At 38.4% G+C, this 27,008-nt stretch overlaps 1 protein-coding gene across 1 annotated transcript in view; it reads right to left on the bottom strand.

Annotated features, from left to right (window-relative positions):
* PLCE1 (phospholipase C epsilon 1) overlaps positions 1–27,008 on the bottom strand; it is a 135,240-nt gene that overhangs the window by 13,464 nt on the left and 94,768 nt on the right. The window contains exons 7-23 of the mRNA XM_082486127.1: positions 26,029–26,070; positions 23,649–24,315; positions 22,958–23,140; positions 21,956–22,073; positions 21,426–21,585; positions 15,970–16,092; positions 15,748–15,884; positions 14,628–14,866; positions 13,482–13,543; positions 13,197–13,362; positions 11,351–11,458; positions 10,796–10,912; positions 10,555–10,713; positions 9,423–9,546; positions 5,708–5,832; positions 4,879–4,996; positions 507–638 (exon numbers count right to left, since the gene is read on the bottom strand). Coding sequence (XP_082342253.1) covers positions 507–638; positions 4,879–4,996; positions 5,708–5,832; positions 9,423–9,546; positions 10,555–10,713; positions 10,796–10,912; positions 11,351–11,458; positions 13,197–13,362; positions 13,482–13,543; positions 14,628–14,866; positions 15,748–15,884; positions 15,970–16,092; positions 21,426–21,585; positions 21,956–22,073; positions 22,958–23,140; positions 23,649–24,315; positions 26,029–26,070 — 2,780 coding nt within the window. The remainder of the gene's footprint in view (positions 1–506; positions 639–4,878; positions 4,997–5,707; positions 5,833–9,422; positions 9,547–10,554; positions 10,714–10,795; positions 10,913–11,350; positions 11,459–13,196; positions 13,363–13,481; positions 13,544–14,627; positions 14,867–15,747; positions 15,885–15,969; positions 16,093–21,425; positions 21,586–21,955; positions 22,074–22,957; positions 23,141–23,648; positions 24,316–26,028; positions 26,071–27,008) is intronic.

Below are 27,008 nucleotides of genomic sequence, written 5' to 3'. Positions count from 1 at the left end.
GGAAACAGTTCTTTACGGTTCAGGTGACAGAGCACTGGCACAGGCTGCCCAGGGGGGTTGTGGAGTCCCCTTCTCTGGAGATTTTCAAGACGCGCCTGGATGCAGTCCTGAGTAATGTGCTCTGGGCAATCCTGCTTTAGCAGGGGAGTTGGACTAGATGATCGCTAGAGGTCCCTTCCAACTCTGAAAATTCTGTGATTCTGTGAAAATATTCATTCATACCTTTTAAAACACAAACTTTAAGATACATCACTTACATGTTAGTTTTGAATCGTTTATAAATTAGGGCCTTCATATTCCTGACCAAGTAATCCTATTTCAACATTCCACACTCAACATTTCAGTTATAATAGTGTTACTGTAATAGCTGCTGCACTAACGAAAAAACATTCCAAAGTTCAACATCTTACACATTGTAAAGTATTTGATCTTTAACAACTTGGTCTGGTACATGTGTTGGATTACAGTCATTCCACGTGACTGCTGAAAGAAGATGCTAACTTTACCTTTTCCAGATGCTTTGGCAAGAGCAGCTGACTCCCCAGGGCTCAGCCTGCCAGGATTGTTGCCAAAAATGGACTTCCTGCTTTTTCTTTCTTTTCCTCTGCTAGAGCCAGATGGGTTTAGAGTTGACAAGCCTGTTCCCATAAATGTAAAATAAATGAGCCAAAAAACATGACCAAGAGGGCATGACATTTTCCATCATATTTTACATTATTTTTGAAGGCATGAATACTCCTGTTATATAGTACACAGGGCAAGCAGGGTATTTTTCTCCATAATTTAATTTTAACATCTTTACATATGTACATGCCTTTATATATGTATATTATATATGTTTATACATTTAATGTATATAAAAACTTATATGAAGCAATACAAGATACAGTTATCTCTGTGACATAACTTTTCGCCATTTTACTTCTTGGCTTGAGGAAGGTAGTGGCTCTGTCTCAAGTTACCAAACGGGTCCTAATTAATACTAAAAAAAACCTGCAGTAACAGCCCCAATATATTAATCCTTAGAATAATTTAAAAAAAAAATTGCTTTCTACAGAAGCAATAAATCTGTACAGCAGTGAATATAATGGAATTCATCTAGGATAGGATACCTACATAATTACTTAAATGCAGGATACGATTTAAAGATATAATGTAAAGGAAAAATCCCAAATCCTGTTGGTTAAACAGTTTAACCTCAAGACATTTTCAGAGTTCTCTTCTTCTGTTTACAATTCGTATTTCAGTAACAGGAAACATGGCAGGTGTGCAAAATCCATTAAGCATTTAATGGGCCAATATGTACTAGAAGTGGAGGTGGAAAGCTCTAGTAGAGCTATGACTCAAACATATGCATTCTAGCAAAATAATCATTAAAATCATGACCTAAATCCCAGTGAAGTAAACGGACTTAATCCCCCTTATGGTCAGTTTCTTTCTGTTGACTTGGAGATAGCACATGGCAGACCAAAATTAAAACCAGAAAGCCCAATAGTTATTCTGAGGCCCACAGCAGTGAGGTGTGGGATGCTCTCAGAGACCCAAGATGTACTTGTGTTATAAAATATAACAAAGCAAGTACACTGTTATTTGCCTAACTGTGACTCATAAAACAACCCTCATGAACTCACGTCGATTCACACCTGTCTAAAGACAGTTCTGGATGTAATACTAATATTTCAACTACAAATGTAAATCACAAAGAGGATACATTGGACTCTCTTCTACTGAAGTCTCACCACAGCTGTAAATTTTCAGCTCTCAATCTTTATGGCATGTCTACATGTACTTAGTAAAATTACGCTGATAGTTTCAATGGAACTGCTTGGGTTAGTACAATTTCGGATATACATAAATGTTTTCAGCGTTGGAGACGTACTGTCTCTTTGGGCCAAAGCATACACATAAACCACAGAAGATGGTAGAAGCCGAGATCAAGGAATACGTACTGACTAGAAGAACGAGGAGTTATGCACTGTGTGCTTCCAGCACTATTTAATCCCAGTTTTCAATGGATCAAATGGATTTGGCAAGCAAGATCCACGTTTCAAAATCCTGTTGTGGAGACAGTCACTGAGGGAACAGACTAACCTCATAAATCACCAGAGAGTGCAAATCAAAACACCAGGGTTAACTGAACCCAAGGTGATGGCCATAGGGTAAGCCTCAGCTGAGAGTTTTCTTTCAGTCTTTTCCCAGGGCCATGCTTTGCATGTGGCATGCCTCCACCCAGAGACAAGCTCCATTTTTCATTCCAATTTAAACGTGACTCCAAAATATAGCATCACCTATTCACAGACTCATAAATTCATAAAATAATGGAGGCTGGAAAGGATCTGGAAGTCATCTGGTTCAACTCTCCAGTCAAAGCAGGCTTAGATCCCACCATACTGCACATAGATCCTACCATACTACCATAATGACAGTGTAAATGTTTTGTATTTCTCTACAACTCCTATGCCATATCCTTCGAGGTACAAAATGTAATGCCCGTCTCTTGTGTTAGATATAACCACACCGCTTTACTGCTTTTAGTTTTTTAATCCAGAGGATAGCAAACTCCCCTGTCCTTCTTATTCTAACCATGCTAAAGTAACAGGTTAAACTGTAATTGTCACCTTCTCACCATGCGTTTCAGACCAACAGCCAGTTAGTCTGCGGGTTTGCAGACCTTGAAAAAGAATTTACGGTACTTTTGTATGTAGGGTGCCCCTTTTTATGTTCACTTTAATTTCTTGAAAAGTGATACCAGAGGGAAAGGTAGTCTGATACAATGGAGATGGAGACGGAATTTCATGCTGGTTAGCTCAGGTGACTCCCTGCTCTCTGCACTTGATTGTGCAGATCCTGTTTTTACGTACTCAACTTTCTCTAACTCATTGTGTAAGGATCCTCAGCACCACGGCAACCAGCCATGTGCCAGGGGGTTATAGCAGTACTGTGCTCCAGTATGCTTCACTGCCCTCATCTTGGGTAACCCAAAAGAACAGACCTTTACCCTCTAAGATAATGGTATGGTGATATCCAACAGACTGAAATTGAAGTTAAGCAAGGACTCTAAGGGTCAAAACCCACTAAAACAACAAGAGCTGTGGTGGGTTCCTTGTTACCGGAGATTTTATAAACAAGAAATGTTATTTTCTTCACGTGACAAATTCTGTTTTGACCAGGGAGAGTTAGGGAAGTCTGTGGTACTCAATAGGCTAGGGTAAGTGTCACAAGCAGTGACAAACATTCAGGGACATAGGCAACTGTAAACACAGAATAGAAATATATGAAGACAGGAAAAATAAAATATTTACACCATTCATCAACCACTGACATGAATTCTGCCCTCACTGTTTCCAAAATTCTTGCATTTTTCTGAGCTGGTTAGGAATGCAGTCGATAGAGCTACATAGTCATGGATCTACCAGCCTTGTTCTCATTATTAATGGACAATACCGGGGTACGGCAGTGTACAATGTCTGCGCCCTCCAGCTGCGCAGAGGAATCCAATCGGTAGCATGGTGGCCATGGAAGTCTACACATCTTGCAGAGAAGGCAGTATTTGTCTCAAAGGAGACAAAGTTTGTTGGAAAACTAATTTCTACAGCTTCATGTGTTCATCTGTGAAATGAACTCATTTTCTTAATTGTTCTATTCATGTCCCCTTTAAAGCAGGAGGAACAAACCCAATAAGGAAAGCAGGTTGTTTTTTTATAACTGAAATTACATTAAAAAGCTGAAATATTTTAAAGTTTTCTTAGAACATCAGAACTTCTTTGTGTGCTGAAATGCTTGGAACAACTTAAACTATGCCCATTTAATCTTGACTATCATTCTTGAAAAGAAAATATTTTATTTGAAAGATATCTCATTGCAGATTTCATCAAAAAGAGTATCAGATTTGAATTTTTAGAAGTTATTATTTTTACAAGTGACACCTACAATTCTTAAAGTTATAGAAGATTATAAAAGAATGTCTCTCCATTTTTCAGCATGTTTATCTTGCCTATTTGACACTATTTTATGTTTGGTTAGCTTCTCTAATCTCATTATAGTTCTATTTGTATAAGATCATGATTTGGCAGAATTGCTAACTTTTCCACAGAGAACCATTCCACTAAAAAGCAGATTTTTCATTCAAAACATTAAACACATCAATAAACAATAAATTCTCAATTTAAAAGTATTTACGTACAGAGTATGAGCCAAAACATACTCAACCTCATGTTTCAGTACCGAACAAGTAACTATCGGTGATCTCCAGCCCAGTAACTCCCTCTCTTTTTCCTCTGCAAACATTATTCTTCCTACTGTACAAAAGACGGCCCTCCTATTTCCTTAACCCCTTCCACAAAGCGAGTGTGTGAGTGTGCGATCAGCTGTCCTCACCCACCCCACGAGGAGGCTGCTTTAACCCCCAAATGGCTCCTCTCCTCTCCTATCCACTTAGGAAAGAACAGAAGACGCAGCTGTAGGCAAAGGTGAAACACACTAAACAGGTCACTTAGAGAAATGTGACAAGCTCTTCCTGCAAGGTTTTAAGAACATTTTCCTTCCTAATTCAGTAGGGCCTTACATGGAAACTTGGAGCTCTTAAAACAAAGCTTTCTGTCGTCTGTCATTTGGCAATGAAGCAGTTGCCTAAGTTGTGAAGACTGGCAAATCTCACTTTTGTAAACATTTTAATATGACAAACAATATGTCTTCACGTAATTTATGAATACTACTTCTCAGCCAGGAGCTATTATTATGTAGATTACCAAATCATCGAGAAAAAAGCTCCTCGACTACTTCAATTTGAAAATGCTTGTACTAACTAATTCAAAACATAAACATAATGTCTCCAAGAATTACAAAGCTTAAAGCGATAAAACAGGACAGTGTACTTACCGGGGAACTTTACAGCTTGACAGTAAATGACAAGATCTGATAGCTCCGGGGCTATCTGTCTGCTTTCCTTCTTATTTTGTGGAAGATAGAATTCTTCACCCAGCTCCATGTCATAAACCTAAGTGACAATTCCAAGAACATACAACAATAAAATTACTCAACGTGAAAGTACTCTTACTTATGCCCTTACAATCCTTTATCTCATTCTTCCTATATGGTTTGCTGTCTTTACCTAACACATGTCCGCTTGCAGGTTTATGCCTCAATACCTGTTGCTGACACTGCGGTAGTGTGAAAAGGCCTCAATCAGAGTCAGTTCTACAAACATTTAGACAAAAAATCTGTGTTCAGGAGAAGCTACAATTTACTGAACAGCAACACACTCATTCAGTTGTCAGATGATTCAATAAAAGGTAGTGTGGCTATCTGATACCATAGTGCAGTATTTTAAAGTTATTTAGATACACACAGATGCTGAAGATTCAGATGAAATCTTCAGTTCCATCGATATCAATGGATATTAGATTTCTAAATAAACTTCTGGATCTAGCTTCAATGGAGTCTTCCATTGAGAGCAACACCAGTTAAAATTTTCAGCCAAACAGCCTGTATATACAATAACCTCTGAGGACTTCTCTTGAACAGTATGTTGAGCATTTGTTCTCTTTGATCTGTGTTCTCCGGTGCGTTTCCATGCTTTCTACTATTTGTCTTCATTAAAGCGCATTTGCTATCTAATGTCTCAGTTACCTAAACTGCTCAAATCCTTTTGAAGCTGGTTATATGTCAAAGTGTGGCTGAGAAGAAAGAGGGGAAAAAGCAGAACTACCTTTCCTTTATTATTGTAAGTAGCACAATCAGCCTTCTTTATTCGTTTGGCAGTCTCTTCATTATATTCAAACTGCAGTTTATCACTTGATAATTTATTCTCAGGTCGGTCTTCAAGAATGTTATCTAAAAATTAATGGGGATTTTAATAAACATAAAGCCAAAGTTTCAACTGGAAACTTAATTTGAATTAATAATATTTGTGGACAATGCTGTGAATTTTATCTGAATAACCAGATGCCAAAATAATGCATTTACTGGTCAAAGCATTCTCTTTTAGTAGTAACTTTCTACCTTAAAAATTTAATGCTCGGCTTTGGTTAATATGTTGCGAAAGCCCATCCTTTTGTGCTCAGAAGATGGTTAAAACAAAATAATCGAATGAATGAGGCTTGCCATCTGAAAAGAACCGATATTCCTGAACAACAAAGAATTGCTCAAGTCCAAACACAACTAACCACATCAAATACGTACACCTCTTTGTACAACAAGTTTTGGCTTTCCTCTCCTTACATTCACCATGAACAACCATTTTTTACATCTATAGAAATTTTTCTTCAAAGCTACATATTTATCAGAGAATAATCCACCTACTAATTTGGTCTTTCTGGACCAAAACATTGTCACTGTCACAAAAGGAATGGTTTTATTTCATTCCTGATATTCCCGATGCTTTGACCATATTCTTTTTATGCATAACCAGTGTCACACATGCAACCTTCTAACAGTTCCTGACCAGTTAACAATGCCACATAAAAATATCTGATTGCATTTTTAATATGAAGTAGAAACCATATAGTCACACTGTCACATTGAACAGGCTGGAGATGCAGTGATGATTTCATGCAGTTAAAATGCTCAACCAAATGGCCTTTACCTTCCTGGCTGTTAGGAGCAGGAGAAGCATTAAGGACATCAGCTACAGGGAAATGGAGTCAGAAAGGGAATAAGAGTAAAGGAAATTAAGATTTACAGCCAGAGAAATGAAAATTAAGTGTCAGTTGTAAAACTATTAGCCTTACACAAACCTAATGTATCAGTACGGAAAATAAAACTGAAAATCTTTTAGAAAGTTTACAGACCATTACTTGGATTAGTTTTGCCAAAATATTAATATAATTAAAGATCCCAAAGAATAATCATTGTAATAAAGCACTAAACCATGCCGCAGATTCCTTCATATTTTCGCAAGGTGCGAATGTTTCTTGCTAGCTTCCGATGGCTCAAACCTTCTCTTCACTAGAACGTTGCTCAAACATCACTTCCTGCAGTTAGCTTGCAATACTTTCCCGGCAAGTCTGACAACAAAGGTCTACGTTTTTCACAGCAATTTACATCTACACTATCTCCACCCTGTCCCACACAAGGAGTACTCTCAATAAGCCAGTTAGACCAACTTTCTAGCAAAGCGCAACTGAAGGCAGCATCGGCTCGTAAATTTTCATATTAGCACAAATAATACTGCTATCCCACAAGCAGTATCAGGTCCTGAACTGCATTCATTAATTTTGTGACTATTTTTTTAAATCATTAAACACAGAAGCAAGTAATGTAAGTAAGAGACCAACAGGAAAGAAGTCCTATGCTGCAAGCATTCTCGAGCCTTACATCTTCTCTGAACATGGCACCTAGAACTTAAACAGGTACCCATTAGCCTTAGAGGTTCAGTGAGTGAAGTACTTTACTGTTCACCGGTCCATCTAGCTCGGCATTCTCTTTCTGACAGTGGCAACGGGAGATGCTATTTAAAGAGAGCATCCAGCCACTAGTCATGCTCCACTTCCCTAGTACCACCCCAACATCCCCAGTTGCTGAATATTAGGGATGTTGGACCACACATTTCTACCCATAACATTTGCTCATAAACCTGTCCATGAATTTGTCCAATCCTTTTTTCAATCTGTTACCATTTGCCTCCACAATTTCCAATGGGAACAAATTCCAGAAGTTCACAACCAGCAGCACAAAGAAATACTTTTTATTTTACCTGTTTTAGACTGATCTTCCTCTTACTTTACTGAGCACCTCCTAGACGTAATGAGTAACAGTTCTGTGCTCCCCTTATCCACCACTTCCTGATTTAGTAAACCTGCTTCAAATTCACCCCTCAGTCCTCTTCTCTACCAGCTGGAGAATTTCAGCCTTTTCAGGCTCGTGCAAGCCACCGCCACACTCCCTTTACTTTTTTGGTTGCCCTTGTCTCTAACTTCCTTAGCTCCACCATATCCTTCTCGAGATCTGGAGGCAAGAATCGGACACAGAACTTAAGTTGCAGCACATTAAGGTTTTATATAGAAGCAAAAAGATGCTTTGTTTTCAGTATTGTTGCTGATCATCCCCATCTTTTGGCTGTCACTGCACACCAAGCTGAGGATTTCAGAGAACTTTCAATAATTCCATGATCTCCCAAATTGACACTGCCATTGTTGAGCTTCGAATCACATAAGCAAGGTTTAAGTTTTTTCCCTTAAATGTATTACGTTATGTTTATCTACACTGAAGCACATCTGTAATTTTTTGTCCCCTTGGTCGGTTTTGTGATCCGTTTATGGAGTTTAACAATGATGCAGCATTTAACCACCTAAAGAGCTTGGTATCACCTGTACCATCACTGCCGTCTCAGTGGGTAAATGCATTGTGATCAACTTTGAGATATTCTCTGAAAATTACTAATTAAAAACAATGAGTAGCCCATTTAGATGCATCCAGCTTGTTCAATTCATGCATAGGGTTTTTGACAAATGTCCTTTGACAAAACTTGAGAGGATTAAATATTTCTGACTCCAGCTGTTTGCTCTACCGGAATCTACTGGTCCTGCAGCAGGAGAAACAAAAAAAATCCATGACTTCAGCTCAGCCACCTCAGTGTGGCACATTCTGTCCTTCATCTGTAGTTGAATCAAATGTCTGACTGAACCGGGGAGCTAAGAAAGTAGTGGAAGTTACTAACGACAGTATTTTTTATCATCTCTGGCATGTCAATCACTACATTCAATCTATAAACTGCACTTAAAGGTGGATTTATGCTAAACTGCCAGTTCCTGAAGTCTAGGATAGCTGAAGCGTAGACAGCACATGAACTTACAAGGCAAGTCAGTAAGGCATGCCTTGCCATTTTTTTCACTGAGCAGCTTTAATAAAGCCATCTTTATTGAACAAGCCAGGGACTCAGTGCTTCTCTACCCTTATGCATGAAGTGAACAGCTGATGCCGAAAGCGTAACTAAAACAGGTACTTCAGGAGGCTCTGGGGCTAGACAGTAACCAAGGAGGACTTTGGAGAATCTGCATCTTAGGTCGATTTAATGGCAGTCATGCAGATGCAAGGGCTAAATCTGTTGTGAACCTTGAGCTTTCAGGTGTCTAAACTCCTTATGAAAGACAATACAGGTGAACATAGAGTACACAATGAACACAATCATTTTTGCATAATATAAATGCTATAAAATATAAAGACTAAAATTTAGCATACACTGCATGGTTACAACATCTAATGGTTGGAGTTAAAGTCCAACTCAAGTCTTCTACGCAGCCAGAATTATTTTCACAATATTATAGACTACTGCATCAAAGTGCTGCCAAGGATGTTTAGTAAATCTTCCTCTCACAAGGTAAGATCAACTTACCTACAGCATTCCTGAATTAGAATATTTACGAGCCTTATTGCTACAGTTCTAACAACAGCACTGTAATAAATACATAAATATATATTGTTACCATCAGAGAGAGATTCATAGTCATAGTCATATTCATCCTCTTCATCTTCTTCCTCTTCATTGGCAGGTGTGGGGTTGCTAGCCCCATTGCTAGCCTGGGCATGCATATGTGCCAGCTGGTGAGCCTACAGCAACACAACCACTTATTACATTATTGGTAAGTATTTTTAAAAAGCAAAGGAGTTTTCATCACTGTTTGCCTCTTTATTTTATTTATATGAAAGCACTGAATATATATAACGAGAAGTAAGAAAGACTGTTAAGATCAAACCAAAATACTATTTTAAGGTTTTGAATATAAAAAAAACTTGTAGTGGTAGAAAAACACCCAATAAGATATGAAACCTAATCAGTTATGGGAAAATGTTCACTTTGCACATTATTCAAGCAAACTGCCTTTTTCCAGTCAGAGGTATGCTGCTTTGGAAACAGTTTAAAACTTTTTTATAGGATGGAGAATGTCCATATACTGGTACAATCAGTGTGATTTACTTATTCTGATACAAGAATTCAATTCTAATTCAATTGTGTTTACATTTGGGGGAAAAGCAGTTAGTGTTCAAGGATTCAATTTAATTGCTCACTAACCATAAACATTGTTAAATTGAGGCTATCAGAGATGCAGCCCTACTTTTAGAAACCAAAAAATTTCTCATATAGGTATGAGTACCACTTGAATAGCAGAGTCCTCCCAAAAAGGGAATAAGAGAGTATTTGCCTGGCTTCAATACGAAAAAAGAAACAAAGCAGAATTCTACTAAAAATTACTACATACTGTATATATACACACATACTCAATGTGTATCACTGTTTCTCAACAAATGAATAGCAAATGTTATAGCCTCAGACTCAAACTTCATTTATGTTTATCACATAGAGCATGTGGTGCTAATCATAATACTATGAAGTATTATAAAACTAAAATGATCTAAAATTTTGTTATGCTGTATCTGTACTTTACTATGTCTTGTCTACTTATTTGAAAGTGTTGCAATCCACTGTGAGTCTTCCAAGCATGAATATGCATTAGATTATTCTGCTGTACATGCTGGAATGGCAAAAACTTCAAACACAAATGAACTATTTCTAACAAAAGTCAGGTCTCACTGCTTGCTATTGAGGAAGCACTTTACCTTTTGTTTCAATATATCCACTGGTGTTTGATGGGCTTTCAACTTCTTGTTTTTAAGCAGGATTTTTCTTTTCAGTTGGCCAGGTGAAGGAAGCATGGGATCATCAGAAAAGTCACTCTCAAATAAAAACTTCGTTACCAGCTTATCTCCAAATACATTCTGAAATAGCGAGAACATATGACATATTACGGAAAATCCCAAGGCGCGTGTTTAGAATAATTTACCACAATTTATGGCCTACCTTGAAAATTTCAGCCATCTTGCGTTGCTGAGGCAACGAACAGTGGTTTTCTATTGATATGATAATTGGCATGTCAGAGGTGATAAATGCATTGCGATCAATAGCTTCAACTACCTCCTGTGAGAAAGGGCAGTCATTGAAAGAACATGTGATTATTTTGCAGCATTCGGTTAACTTACTGTTAGTTGAAAGGGGAGAAAGGAAGGCATCTGTTTTCCCCTCTAAGAAGAAAGAATTGACAATTTGCTTTCAAAACAAGCTCCTACAGATCAACCTAGCATCTTGTTACAGCAGAACTGGTAACAGCTACTTATGCTAGTTACGTTGACAATAAAAAGGACAGAAAAATACAGTACATATGTTACAAAAACTAATTTGAAAAGCATGTTTGCAATCGAGGAGTTCATGCCTGACATACTCCACAGTTCATATTCTATTCGGATTTAGCCCATTAGGATTTGTACTTTTCTAGTAGGTGAATGTTTTCCTTCATTAAGAGAAAAAGTTATTGATTTTCTTCTCATTTTTTGTTTCTATGTGCAATTACCAGCATACCTTAAAAGAGATCTTAGTAGTAAGAGTGTGCCCATGATAAATGATAGGCATCCCATCATCGCCATCCCAGCAGTCCAGTTCTACACTTCTGCAGCCTTGTAAAAGAACCTACAATGCAATTGAACAGGGTAAGCACATATAAGCCACAGCCTCATGCCATCAAAGCAGAAGACAGACATTGCGGAGCTAAATGAAAGCCCAGTGATTCAGCAAAAGTGCTGGAAAGAGCAATCTCTGTGGAGTAAACATAGCCACAGAAGCTAGAGTCTCCAGCTAACCGCATTCCTTAAGTTGAGAAAGAGTGGGAAAATTAAGAAAGCGTTTATATTCTTAGAAGAAGTACCATAAAGCTTTGAAATTCATGGTATATTACAGGGCAGCTGTAAAGTAACGTGGCGATTTATTCCAGGTGTCTACCATGACAGCTTACGGGCAAAGCATCTGCAGTTTGCTTGCTGGTTCTTTTTGTTGTTGTTTTAAATGGAAGAAGGTCTGAAAATAGTGCCTTATGAGCAACTTCCATGAGGATAGTTAGAATGGAAATGTGCCAGGCCATCTTAATTAATGATATTAAGCTAATTTACAGCCACCCTTCCATCTTTTACTTTTTCATTTATTTATTTTAGAAAGCCTTACTTGCTAGAAAACACTGAAGAAAGCAAAAAGGAAGGATGGAGGGAAAGATAAGCTAACCCATTTGTTGGCAGCCCAGCTTATTATTATAATATGCTTATAAGATGCTTATTATGGCTACCAATATTTAGCATGCCTATCATTGGAAGATACAATTAGATGCATTACTGAAAACAAAGATCTTAACAATCAAAACCATTTCCAGCAAAAACATTCATAAACAAAGGAAAAATTACTTCTCCTATTCAAAACCTGAATAATTAGATTTCAGGCAGTTGTGTCCGTAGCTGGCACACCACCAGTTCTGTGAGAGCCAGACACACTGAGCCGGAACAAAGTGCCCCTTCGCTTCTGGCAACAACTTGAGGGACAGGAAGAAGCTCTTCTGCATCATGCAAATTCTGGAGCCAGTAGAGCTCTATCTCACTTCCCATCTATTACCAACACAATACTCACATCACTGTGCAGTACTCCTACAGGAACCTCCTTTGCAATTGCATTATTCAATGCAATCCTGTTATTTGGGCACTCTTAACACAGCCTCACCCCTCTGTCTTATAACTCCAGGAGAAGCAGCACATGGACCCATGACAAGCCCGTCTCAATGGTGAGTCATTAATATTTAGAGTAATGAAAACACCACTCGCAGGAAGTTTGATGCTTTCTGTAGCATTTGGTAAATAGAGACACCCAAATATATATAAAAACATATATACACACACACACAAACACACACAGAACCAAAAGCCCCAGGAAGAAATAGTTCTTTTCCTGTTCACCACCAAACAGGTATAAAGTCTAAAAAACTGTGGAATATTCCTAGAAGTAATGTTTTGAGAAGTTATAGTTCCATTTGAAATTTGTCTTTGCTGTGCAATGTACAGTATTTGAGTAGTGTTTTTGACATCTGAATGAACTAAAATATTAGATCAGTCTTTCCTGTGGGAAAGTCTAATTTTAGTAGGTTGGGTCAGACCGACTGGTGTCTAAATGCTATGAATCTCAAACTAAACCAATTTTTTTGCCTTAGAAAAGGCATTTGAGCACAACTGTGCTTACAGGCAGCTTTCCCACACATCATGTTTTCCGACGTTTTGCAAGCAGGGGTTTAGGACATCTAGATTTTCAAAGCAAAAAGGTCATGTTTCTGAGACTTGCCAGTTAAACAAACAAGTTCATGTTGAAAACTACACAACGATCCAATCCTGCATACCTGGCTGTAGAGCTCTACTGAGGACTCCCCTTTAAGCTGATGGCCAGTAAGGTAAGTATTGTGGGAAGATTCTATGTAGTAGTATGACAGTGGAAAGTGCAAGTCCTCGTCATTCTCTTGCGACTCATCATTTTTGGAGGCAAAGTTGTCTTTATCCATCAAAAATCTAGAGGTGAGAAGATGTGAGGAAATTTTACGCTGCACTGAGGTTTTGTGACTAACATACAAACATCAATACACTGGTGTCATCTTAATACCTATATAAATTAACACATAAACAATTACCTTGCAAATCCTTCAAAAGATAGCAGCCCCTGCTGGCACATATTCACACTGGGTTCAAATTTCTATAAAAGGAAGAAATTTAAGAGATCTATAATAACAACTCTTAGAAACAAGGCTTTTTCATATTTTCATAGTGTAGTCTGCTCGTTGAACTAACCAGTTAGTGTGTAAAACGAGTCTTTCTGTGGATAAAGTAATTAGGTACCTGCAGTATGCTCATGCTTGTTTTACAAATCACTAAACAAGCATGCTAAGACTCATTGCTCTGCTCTGGCGGGGGGGTTGGACTAGATGATCACCACAGGTCCCTTCCAACCCTGACCATTCTGTGATTCTGTGTAATTGTACATCACAGAATCATTCGGGTTGGAAAGGATGTTGGGAGGTCATCTAATCCAATGTCCTGTTCAAAGCACAGTCAGTACTTAAGCTCAAATTAAAAAGGATCTATAATCAGGCATCCTTCTATGTATTGTACTTAAACACAACACAGCACCATCTCAAATTAAAGAGAATTGTGGTATGATAACGATGTTGCTTTAGAATTTCTGTCTTTCAAACTTCGCAATTTTATATTACATGTTGATAGTTGAAATACACAGGTTTTAGCCTTTGTTAATTGCTAAGTGGAGGCTTAATTTTGGAGTATGTTGATTATGGATGTTTGGAGGAATTCAAAATTTTCTACATACTTTCTAATCACTTCAGCCATTGTACATAAGGGAACAAAACACCCACGTTTGCTCTCCAAAATTTTTCATAATAAAATAAAAATATGCGGAAATGGTGGGGTTTTAAGTTTGAAATTAGAGTTAATCTCTATCAAAGGTGGTCACAGAGAAGGAGAAAACAACACACTGTCATGAATACTTTTCCCAAGTGGTGACATCCCTTTCTGGATAAAGCACACACAGCCAATAAAACTGTTTATTCGCATGACTTTTTTTTTTATTTATGGACATCTGCACAATTTTACAGCCCAGTGTTAAATTTGAAATTCAAGTAAACTGTAGTGGCAACATCAGTGTGAAAGGAGATATCCACACAGATATGCTATTCTGACTACAAGGCAGACAATGCTAGTGGGGAAAACAGAAGTAACAAGAGTTCAAGTAAAGGGAATTGCAAGATGTTTGTATTACAGACCTGGATAATACTGAGGATTTCATCATAGGTGCAGTGTTCTCCTTGGCAATTCACTAGGAAGTCATTTAGCTGCTGGATTCCCACTCCAAATATTCCCAGCGATGTGCTTTCAACGCCGGTACCATTGGTTACGATACTGGCAGCAGCAATAGCATCAGATATTTGCCTCTGGTTGTCTGATAGTTGCTGCCGGCTTTTAATGAACAAACCAAGGTCTGAAACATTCCTAGTCAATAAATCTTAAAAGAAAAAAAAAGTATTACATATACTGTATAGAATGTAATACAATATATAATACACATCAGATGACTGAATATTTTAGGACTGACATAGTAAATTTGAACAAAACCATCTTGTTTCTATTCACTAATAGAAAAAAAGACTATTAAGGGGTGTATGAAAACAGCGGGAATGGACTATAAGTGTTCAATTACTATAAACAAAATCCCGGAACCTTTAACACGGATTCACACCATCTCACACACTGTCACCCAGGACCCTCCTGCTTCCTCTCACCACCACGTACAGCCTCAAAGTCTTGCCTTCGCTGTGTACAACCCCATACCCTTCCTGTGCAATCACCATTTATCTTCGTCCAGTCCTATATACCAGTTGCACGGTACCATCCCCACAGGCTTCTTGGCAGAAAGACTGTTTTCTTTAAATGTGGACAAAGCTCCAGACTTAGATGATGGTAACTGGGGAACGTAAAGGGGGACAGAGGTTTCCTTCCCCCTTGTCCCACATAAAGCAGATCTACTAGGAAACCAGACAGGAAAAAAACCAACCAAATGAGACACAGGGCTCAGCCTCCTCATTGCCCCTCCCTACATCTGCTCAGTGTTTTAGCCCTTCCAGAGCAGCAACAAGTTTTATGCCTCCGCTGTACCAGTTACAAATATACCTGGCTTATGTAAAACAGGAATACTTTCCCTCCCCTTAATTTCTGAACAAAAAACCTGTCTTACATCCTGCTAACTAGGTATTAGTGGATGTACAGCAGCAATCCTCAAACTTATAACGGATAGTTCTTTATGAGACTGACTGAGACACTTTTTCTTAAGGCCAATAACTGAAGCTGTTCAGCAGTTTAACAGCTGTATTTTGTTCTTTAACAAACCTAAATCAGGCTGGAATCCACTGTTATTTTCATCAATCTTCAAATTAGTGTAAAGTGGAGCGGGCTCTAAACCGGATCGATTGCAAGGCACAGCATAGACATCAAAAAGGTCTTTCAGATCCTTGCGGCTACGGACACTGAGAAAAGATTTGAGAAGTTCAATCTTTGCTCTTTTATAAACTTGGATGAAGGAGATCAGTACAGAATAAAAATACATTTTACCTGAAAGATTTGAAGAGCTCTACAAATTCCACAAAAGTCATGTTACTATCAGACACCATGAAGTTCTGAAACCCCTTCATTCCTCCTTTAACACGACCATGCCAGCTACTGCTGCTCCATGTGCTAAATCAGAAAGAGACTGCTGTAGTTTGGTTACGTTAAATTTCTACTTATTGAAATATTACACATTACTGCATTAACACTTTATTCATGCTCTCCTTAATGCATTTATTACCAATATCTGGAAGAAGCAAATAAAGCAGTATCTTCTAAGATGCATAATGACAGTTTGTGACTTCTTGTTTTATGGCAGCCATTCTTTTCCCTCAAGACAGCTGCAGACTTTGCCAGAATAATGTATATGCACCAGAATAATGTATATGCACGTTATTTAAAACTCTTCCATGTGCAAAAGGTCCTGATGCAACTGGCACAAATGAAAGTATTCTCATTTTCCCTTTAAAGAAAACAATGCCAGTATTCTTGTAGTGCAGGCTGTTTATGAGCTTTGTTGAAGATTTGCTAAGGGAAAAATAAAACGGACGTAGAATTCCTTAAAGCTGTCAAAATAAAATAGTAATATTCTGACTGGATATGCAAGAAAAACAAGTATTTTCCTTAGGTACCTGGGGTTTCTTATATCTGGGAGCGTTAAGGGCGCAGATTTTAAGGAGCATAACCCTTCCACTTCCTTGGCACTCAGCTCTCACTGTTTCCTAGCCCATGGGCTTCCCAGATACTTCCCAAGAACAGTCAGGATTATCATCAGATACCTCAAAGACATATCAAGCTACAGCCCTCTTCTTCTTCTAGGTTTGGCCAGTAGCCTGTGGAGGCCATTTCCTTCTAAAAATGAGGTTCTAATGATTTCTTCCTTTCAGCTTTGTGGGCTGAAGGAAGGAAAGCAGACTGAATTTCTTGAGAGCAAGGCAGAAAATGATCACAGAAACAACTAGCTGTTTGGTGCCAATTATTTTAGTTGACTTGAGTAATACCAAGCCCAACCAATTTCTTTATAATTGCAATTGTTGACCTAAGTTGTGCAGCTGAACAAAGTTTCTGAAGCAGAACCAGTACATTTCCAAAATCCACATATCAAAATCTTTAGGCTACTAGAGGATTTACACTAGTAAGTGTAGTTAGGCCTTGACTTGAACTATCCCTTGAGCAGTATGGAAAATCTTCAGTGAATTTCATGTACTAATTTGCAATGATGGGTTGAGCTCTTGAGCCCCTTCCTGGGCCTAAACACTGCAGGAATGGGATCTGCCAGCACCAGCATCCTGAAGAGGGAGGGATCTAACCAGCCAGCACAAATATTGATAATTGTCTGGTTTAAACCATAAGTAACCCCAGAAGTTACAGTATTTGCTTCAAAATATCAGACTAGGTGACCATGTGTCAGAGTTTATTGCTCTGTAATGTTCAGATCTACAAATCCACTCATCTATGAATTCTGCCATCAGGTTCAGTACAAATAGTTCCAACAGCTGTGATGGAAAAACAGAACCAGCTCGTTGTCCCGCGTTCCCAAAGACATTTACAGTCACCTGCTGCAAGCAGGTGACTTTTTACATAAATATGCTAGATCAGATTCCTCAGTTCACTCCTGGCCTGGGATGGATGCATGCAGTTGAAAATAGAATGTGACTTAAAAGTATTAAAAAAATACCATTTACTTCAGTTGATAACGTTCAATTTGTTTGACATCACTATGGCAAGTACTGACATACTGCATATAACATTTTGGCTAAAATAATTCCTAACATTTTTATCAGACAAGAAAAATAAACCATGATGAAGAAAGTCTCTCGACTCCAGAAAACAGACTGGAGTACCAAATGGAAGACCAGCAGCAGATGATAATGCTCAGCGTTTCACCAGATCTGATCACTAAAGAGTATCTTCCACAATCATTCCATGGGTAATCAATGCAGGTTGTTAAAAAAAAGCCAAAAACCTCAAGAAAACCCCACTACCACCAGCAACCCAAACTATAATTAGTAGCAGTCTGGATTACACCTGTATACAGCTAATGAGAAAGCCAACTTACTCTCTCCACAAAAAAGCCCCCATCTCTCATTTTCCATATCCTGTTATCTGTTTCCCAGTGGCATTGCCACCCCTTCCCCTGCTTCCTTCACCTTACAGAAGGCACTAGATTTCCACAGAACTCGGGAATTTGCTGGATATACATCTGCTTTGAAAGAATGACAGAAGACAGCTGCAGGCTACCTGTGTTTGGAAACTATCCAGACATCTGGATTGTACAAGGATTTATTCTCAACATAAATTATTTGTAAGGAGGTCAGGAATATCAAGGTTGTGAGTTATAGATGTTCTCTACCTATAAGAATTATTATTATTATTTTAAATGTACAACAAAGATAGCCAGATCCTCCTCTTTTAAATTGCTATCATTATATTTAGATTTTTTTTCACTTTGAGAAATTTTATTTTATTTAGTGCTTCTCACTTGGTGGAGACATTGATCTAATTTACTGGTCAGATAAAGTTAACGCACATATTATATGGCAAGAGAAAGAGAAAAGGAACTAGAAATCTCTCCTGCTCTCCTCCTCCTAGCTGCTGCCCTGCAGCTAACAATCATTTGTTACCAGCTCAGCTTTCTGTGCTGCAAAGGCTTCTGTGCAGTCCAGTGGGACGCTCTGTTCCCCACTCTCTGAAGCTCTGGGTTCTGTGAGGGATCGTGCACTCACCTAATGTGCACAACCAGCTCATGTCCAACACTGCTTCCAACTATGAAGCCTTGTCAGTGTTTGAGTGTATTTCCAGATCCTAATCTGAATTAATAAACTCTGTTGTCTCTAATCTCTCCAGAGCGATACAAATGCGTACAAGCACTCCCCGTGGATCCTATATTTCCTAGGTTATTTCATTATCTAGGTCATTCCAACTTTCTGTTACTTTGGAAAACAGATACATCATTTTATCTTAATTTATGATGCTGCTGACAAAACTGGTTGGGTATAACTAAGTATATAACTTGATTTTTATGAAAGTGAGGAACTGACAACAAAATTGGAGCAAAAAGAAACAAAAGATGTCTGTGTTTAACTTGTGTGGGTTCCCAAACTTACTTTGCTTGTGTATCAGTGCTGTTAAGGGCAGCAGCTTCCAGGAAGAATGTTGCACTGTTCGTAGTCTATACGTACCACAGCTTGTGGACCACTGCCCCAGTCTGCTCCTCCGTATGTACTGCTAAAGGCATCCGTCCTGCCATTTCTTCTGAGTGGGGCAGAAAGCCTCAAGCTGACATTGCTCTGCACTGCCCAGCAATTGGCTCAGGTCTGGTTTGGTACCCCACGATGCCTGCCTGTCTCTTGAGACACCATTTTTGGTTTTGGTGCGTGTTCTATCTGAAGTGGCTGAAATAACGTTACTGCCTGACAGACTGCCATTTATTAAATGTAACTCAAAGCGATAGGACATGTCATGACTGTGGGTGGATTGCCTGAAGGTACAAAGCTTGCTGGGAGTGTGTCCTACAGGACAGTATATTGTACATGGTTTGAGATCAGGTAAGCTCTCCATCCATACTATCTAATTACAGAAGTCTCTGGTGCAAATATTCCCAGAACCGCACCTAAATTCCACCTTGGAGGCAACCAGATGGAGTACTTTAAAACTCAGGAGTAAATTAATACACATATAGGGTGGATGATCACAGGATTTTGCAGCAAAGCAGAGCGCCAACTATTTGATAGCTTAGACTTACGGATCACAGTTGAGGCACTACAGATACTTCCTTCTTGTAGCACATGTGAAGTGCTCACGCACATGAAAATTGGCAAACACAGTTCAGTCCTATCAAGGGTCCAAAGGGTAAATACCAAGAATAAAACTCTCTCCAGTGCTCCAAGTCTCTTAACAGCTCATGCAAACTGGGTCAAGGTAATGGATAAAACATGTAATTCTGTTCTGAGGAAGATTTCCTCAGGACAGATGAAACAGCCATACAGCTGTATCCTGAGCAAATTCTAGCAAGAAGGGTCATATCAAGTTGAGAAGAGCTCTACCAAGCGATGCTGTGGAGTTTCCAGACAACTTTGCCAGGGAAAACCTGTCATAACTTGGGGAGGCCCAGAGTGCTAAACTGCACAGGGATCTGTACAGAAACCCAGGACTGAGAGGATTTAAAGGAACATTAGCTGTCCTTCCCCTGGGAATGCAAGTTCTCCATTGAGCCTTTTAATCTTATTTAGAGAATAACAATTATTTTGGCATAAAAGCAAAAAGCAGATTTGCAAAACAGAGAAACATTTTTCAGAGATAGTAAAGAAGTATTTCTTCAGTTTAATGTAAAAGAAAGCTGTTCCAAACCTTAAAAACAGTAAGAGAAATGTCTTACAGAGTTAAATCCTAGTCTGGCATGTTCAATCCCATGGTTGTGAATTACAGCAAAGAACAAAAAGTAAGGAACATAGTAAGAGTCTCAGAAAGCAGTATTAAAAGGAGAAGCAGCCAACCACAGATATACACAGGTGGCTCTACTACTCCTACCTATTGCCAAACCCAGCTGTTTAAGTGTAAAAAAAAAAAATATCCCTAAGAAATACACAACATAAACCATTACGCAAGACATGTCTCTTCAAAAATAATGCTCTACCAGCAGCAGTAATCTCTTCCATTGTTTACCACTGCTCTCCTGTAAACCCCAAGATTCATACCCATAACCATATCTTAGTATTCATTCCATTAAAAGGCACTGCGTGGCCTCTGTTGAGACAGTCGTCTTGTATGTCATAAAGTACCATTCACATCCCTGACATATTATCATTGTTATATTATTATTACTGCAACTACTGCCACCACCACGATTACCATTTATAGAGTTAATACAATACGTCAGTGCACAACCACAGCATAACATTTTGCACTGCCTAAGTGACACAAAAAGGATGAATGTTCAAGAAGAGGCCTGTAAGAGAAAGACTTCAAATCTGTTCCTCCAATTCCCCGAGACAGTACTGCAATCATCACCAGAAATGTTAGCAAAAGTTAATACTCCCCCAGGTAGAAATTACTTGTGCTGAGAAACCTCAGAACTTCAGTTCACATATCTGTAACGTTTCTGTTGACTTTCAATACACAGAAGGCGTCTGTAACTATGGTTTGGAGAAGATCTGGAGAAAGAGTTAAACTCTGTATTTGTGTAGTTTTGGAACAGCATTCCAATCTGCTTCTGTAACAGACATAATCTGAAGTGTGCTGCTCAGGGACTTGCTACAAAGCCATCCTCAGATTCATAGTATTTCAGCTTAAATGTTCTATGTTGTTCTACTATGAGTTTTAGATGCCTATCAAAAGGCTAATGACCTTTCTGGCATTGTTTTTGTCAGATTTCATCAGTTTCGCACAAAAACCACATTTGATGATAACTAAGTAACAGTAACTTTTTTCTTTATAAATCAAAGCATTGATTTTGTCCTTACCTAGACTGACTCTTGCTCGAAGACATCACAGGAGAGGACACTGGTCTTGCTGGTGAAGATGTTGTAGCTCCTAAATTAGGAGATCCAGATGCTGTCAGAGAGTGAGCTCTTCTTGATGGCAGGTTGTTAGATGGAGAAGCATTAATAATAATATTTTGATCTATGGAGAAAACAAGTTTGCAGCACAATTACAACATCTGGCCCAATAAAAATGCTTTTGTCCAAGAGACCTATATCATAATTCATTAACACGTAGTAAGACGCTAAAGGGATTCTAGATTTGTCCCAAGACGGTCTAAAAGATACATTCTGAACAACACTTATATACCCACTTAATATGAATGGAAAGGAAGTGCTACTGAAACTAAACGAAAGAAAAATCATGAACTACAGAAATTAATTCAAATGTTTGTAGCATTTGGAGTTTCAACTGCAAAAGTAGTTTTATATCATAAATGTACTTTTAACACAATAAAAAATGTCTGTATAAAAAGACTTTGAGCAAAACCCTGAGAGACTTTTATGTCTACCTGATTCTTCTTGTTCATCAATATCTTGAGGATCCGAACCACTTCTATTACGATACTCCTTACAGCTTTTTGCCTTCCGAGTTGCCATTTCATCATCAGTGGCCTCTCCACTTTCACCCTAGAAATAATGAGAACCACAATAAACATCCCGAAAACACTATTATTCCCTTTCTTTATCAGTGCAATCCTTAACAAAATCATGAGATAAATCAGCTAATACATATGAAACAGAGTCCTGTAAGGCTGATACCAGTAGAAAAGAGACAACTTTAACAGGTTACATAGTGAAGTGTGGGACAATTAGGTGTTAACCTCAGTTTGACATGACACAGAAGATGACAACGATCATGCCTCTCTGAAGTGGCGCGCCTGGTTTTACACTATTCCGCTGGCGCACAGGAGCCACAAAGTGGATGGATCTTGTCATTTGAGGATCTCCCCTGCCTGCCTGCTAGAACGTGTGGATAGTGTAGAGCTGCTGGTCCCTGCATTTTCCTCTCTCCTGGCTATTGCTGAAAGTGGTTGAGTCCAGGAAGAGAGAGGACTGCCAGACGAAGTCCAGTGTTGCTGTTACCTACATAAGATATAACTGTGTGCTAACCTGAAGCAGAATAACTGTGGTGGTGTTTTGGGGAACATGAAAACACCAAGGATCACAGAAATTGATACCAGCCTCAAAACATCACTTTGCACCTTAATATTTTTATTATTACCAGTATTTTACCTTTAGACTGAGATAGCACCTAAAGGTCTCAACAAGATTCTGTCCCCTTCTGCAAGCCCCAGTGTCCATGTGTCCTGAGAATGCTTCAAGCATGAGAAAAGAAATGCAAACTACTGGAAAACAATAAGCCCAAAACCTGAAACTGCCATAAGCAGTTTTAAACTTATCATTTGACTTCTTTTCTCTGGTTCAGAATACAGTTAGCTACACAGTAACTGTAGGAAAGAAACAAATCAGCCAGATAAGCAACAAAATACATGAATAACAAAATATTCTACCCTCATGAGTACTTTCTTCTTTTTCTTAGCTGTGCTTATTCCCAGAGTGTTGTTTCTCTGTACACTAGGTTTCTCGGTGCTTTTCGTGAGAGTTCCCGTGCTTGTGTTCCTTGCACTCCATCGTCTGCCTCCAAACAGTTCAACAGCCTGAGCCAAGGCTGGGCCTTCAAACCTTCCATCCTCCTACAAAAATCCTCAGCGTTAACAAAACAATGAGAATAAGAACAGACACATTTTCTTAAGCAATAATATAGACATCTCTAAGGAACCAATAAAAGACAAAACATCAAGAGGAGGCAATTTTTAATTACTGTATGAATACCAAAGGGCTATTTTGTTTGCTGTTTTGGGGGTTTTTTTGGCCCTAACTCTCATCACTCGGTATTTCAGCAGCCTTTTCAAGTACAGTCATTGCTTTTTCTTTAATAAAATACTTATTCCAAAACTCCAAACATATGAAGAGCTTCATAATAAAAAAAAAAAAAAAAATAAGTTCAGCATATTGAAAACATGCAAGGTTTGACAGAATATTGTGTGGAGAATCAGAGCTTGCTGACTTAAGCCATGTTACAAAGTTGGAGATTTGGTGCTCACCTTTCATCATAGCTTGCTTATAATAGAAACTAATTGCATTACATTAAGTTGTTAACATCTTTGATCTTTTCTTATACAAAATCACAGCATTTTTTACCTGGTACAGGCTGACATACTGTTTCCGTAGCCATTGTAGTCTTTGATCAGGGAATCTCCTCATTTTTCTTACAGCTTTAGTCAATTCCAGCAAGCCATCATACAGCATTCTGGCAGTATATTTTGGAGCAACAAAGTGCAGCAACTTATTATCAGTAGTCTGAAGTCCATAAAGTAGTGTTATACCATTTTCTTCAAGGGACATATTACAAAGTTTATTTTGAACACACACGGTGTGCATATCAATGCCAGAGTGTCCCATATATACAGCCTTGGCTGAAAACAAGTCCAAAAAACCTTCCACCAGTCCAGTATTACCAAGAAACTGGTATTTGCCAAGCTCAGCAGTATTACCCAGCACACTCAGTTTTGCCTTAGCGTTTGCAGGGCAAACCGTTGTGGGTTTTGTCCAAGTCAAAGTACTATTGTCAGGCTGAAGTTGAAGAAAGCAACGTGCTGAGAGATGGGTCTCCTGGTCATAATGAATGACGGTTGCCCCTTGTTGCATGAACTGATGGACATCAGCCCTGATGGATAACACGTACCAGGGAATGAGTTCTATCCCATGGCAGAAAGCCTTTTGTTGCTCTTCAGTTGAATTTGTGTCCCACTCCTTCAACTGCTCAAATATATCATTTTCAGAATCTGAAAGATCTCCGATTATAAATCTGTATGTGAATGAAGATGAGATGCTTATATTTAGTATTACATGTGGTGATTTATGCTATGATTGATGAATATTTTTTCTGCTGTAGTTTAAATAAAAAGAATACTATCGTCACTATATAATTTGGATTTACAGGAACATACGAAGTTTTTACAGTATTACAATTTACATTATTGAAATTTACATTATTGCAATTTTGAATTAATTAATAGATGCTGCTATAATTAATTATAACTCCTGTAACAGCATAATTATATTTTCTTAGAACTTTCCAACACTACATTATCAATAAAAACTGTCTATTTGGACCTTAAAGCCAAGGGATTCCAGTTTCTAAATTCACAACATAAGATCACTTCAGCTGAAACACCAAATACTGTAGGAAAAACTGTTAGCAGGATCTAGTGGATTGAAGACAGGACTTCTAATCTCTGTTCTATTATTGATTCAATGTGCAGACCTTTCACATTATGTAATTCTCTGATTAACACTTGTAAAATAGTGGTTAAAATACATACCTTCCTCACAAGAATGCAGCAAGAATTTTATCGAATACTTTCCATTAGAAAATTTAATTTTACTTAAGCAAAACATTAGCATGAAACTTCTATGCAGCAACCGAAATTTTTGAAATATTTGACCATAATTAGAAACGGTAGATACAGAGCAACAATACTGAACTAATAAATGAGGTAGTTTAAATAAAATTTCTTCCCTTCAGAAGCTTCTAACATGTATGAATCCACAAACGTTCAATATTTTGATACTGTTTTAATGAACATAAAAAAGAGCAAACTGTTGCGTGTACAGCAGAATTAATGAAGCGCATTTTCCTAAGGATATCTGGCCAATAAAATCCAAACCAGCTTCCTCTGCATATTCTTCAAGGTGTCTTGTCCTAATACCCTCAGCGCTTCCCCTCTGTATCGCCACAGCGCTCTCAGCTCCTGCCCACGTCCTACCAGCTGAGCAAAAGATGATTCATGTTGTGATTTGTTCCAAGTCACATATACTATCTCCCTAAGCTAAACAGCACAGTCAACCATTAGCTTTTCCTCAAACTCTTCTCTACCCAGGGCACTAACTACTTTCATTTTTTCCCCTATTCCAGACATCCCTTCTACCCATTCCTCTATGAATTTACTAATCAGTGAGATCTCCACCCCTCCACCAAATTTAGCAAAAAGTGGTCAACAGTCTGAGGATTATTGCTTGCGGTGAGGGGACTGACAAAGGCAGAATGACTGTATCAGCCTTAACTGTAGCTCTAGTTCCTTAAGAAATGTTCCTAAAAATAAAGGTCATGCATTCTAACGGAGCTGGTATAAACTGTCTAACCAGAGTCTTACCAGACATATGTACGTTAAAATATTTACATGTACTATACAAGAGTAAGATTTTCAAATTAAACAAACAACTAAAGCAGCTCTTTCTCCCCCGCGCCTCCAAAACAATCAAATAAGTCTCTGCAAAAATGCTAGAAAACGTATTCTGAGCCTAGACGTGCGCGGCTGGAGGAGTCTAGTATAGTGGAGACAGCAATGGCAGAGCTTCGTTCATGCCTTACTTCCCATTTGCTAGCACTGGCACGCTGCCGATCAAAATGTACAAGAAGCAGGTAAGCCAAGCACACGCGTAATCAGACATACAAACATAACCTCCGACAGGAGCTGGCAAAAGCGACACAGCTATCAATTATTGAGGATACACTTACAGAACTCGGTTTGAATCAGCAGCTTTCTTTACATGTGCTGCACTGAGATGCAAGGAAATGAAAAGAAAGGATAAAGGAAACATTAAAACAGATTGCAGATTTAGAGGGGAAAATTGCATGGGATACGAAAAAGAAAAAAACTTGAGGTTTTCCCCTATTATTTTAAAATATATTTACTGGAATTAGGAAAGCTTAGAAATGAAGATGAGATCAGGCTAATAAACCGATGCATCGAAGTTTAGAGTATCTTAATAGGTCAGCTGATTAACAATTCTACAAAACATGTATTTCAAACTTGAGGGGTTTTGTCCTTTCGTACCTACCTTTATTTATTTGAGAACTGTCAAGATAGAGTTCGCCAACACAACCGGGAAAGTAATTATACCCACTACTCAATGATTTCATTTTCTTAAATCAAACTAACTTGCCAGCTTTGGTGGGTTCACGGTCCACAATACTAATCCAAATCAACAAAAGGGAAACTAAATGAAAAACTTTCTTGCTATTTTAAAGTAATGAGAAACATGTTATACAGTGTTTTTTTCTGGCTTTATAATCACAATACTACAATGATCAGGTAATACATAACTATGATATTTGGATTTTATAATACTGTATGCAAGTATGACCTAGGCCTCACAAGAAAGAGACCCAAGCTTCTTCCTTAGAAATCTAGTTGTTCATAGCATTCAAAATAAACCAAACATTGCAGCCTCCATACAACAGGGACAACAGAATACGGCCCTTCTGCCCCTGCAGCAATTTGCTCCTGCGCCTCACCCAGCTCTCTGAATGCCCAGGAGAGAGATGGCAGGTGAATAAGGAATTTCCAAAGTCTATGAGGTACTTGAGCTAAATTAATACTTTCAGAGGTATCCTTCTACAAGTCATTATACTGTTAAAATCAGTACTTACTGCACCAGAACTAGAGATACTAATAACTGAGTTGTTAGCAGCCTGAATCAGGAAACGAAACTTCA

This window comes from Vanellus vanellus (genome assembly GCF_965231255.1).
Source record: "Vanellus vanellus genome assembly, chromosome: 7".
Lineage (NCBI taxonomy): Eukaryota > Metazoa > Chordata > Aves > Charadriiformes > Charadriidae > Vanellus > Vanellus vanellus.
This window is presented reverse-complemented; position numbering and strand designations above follow the sequence as displayed.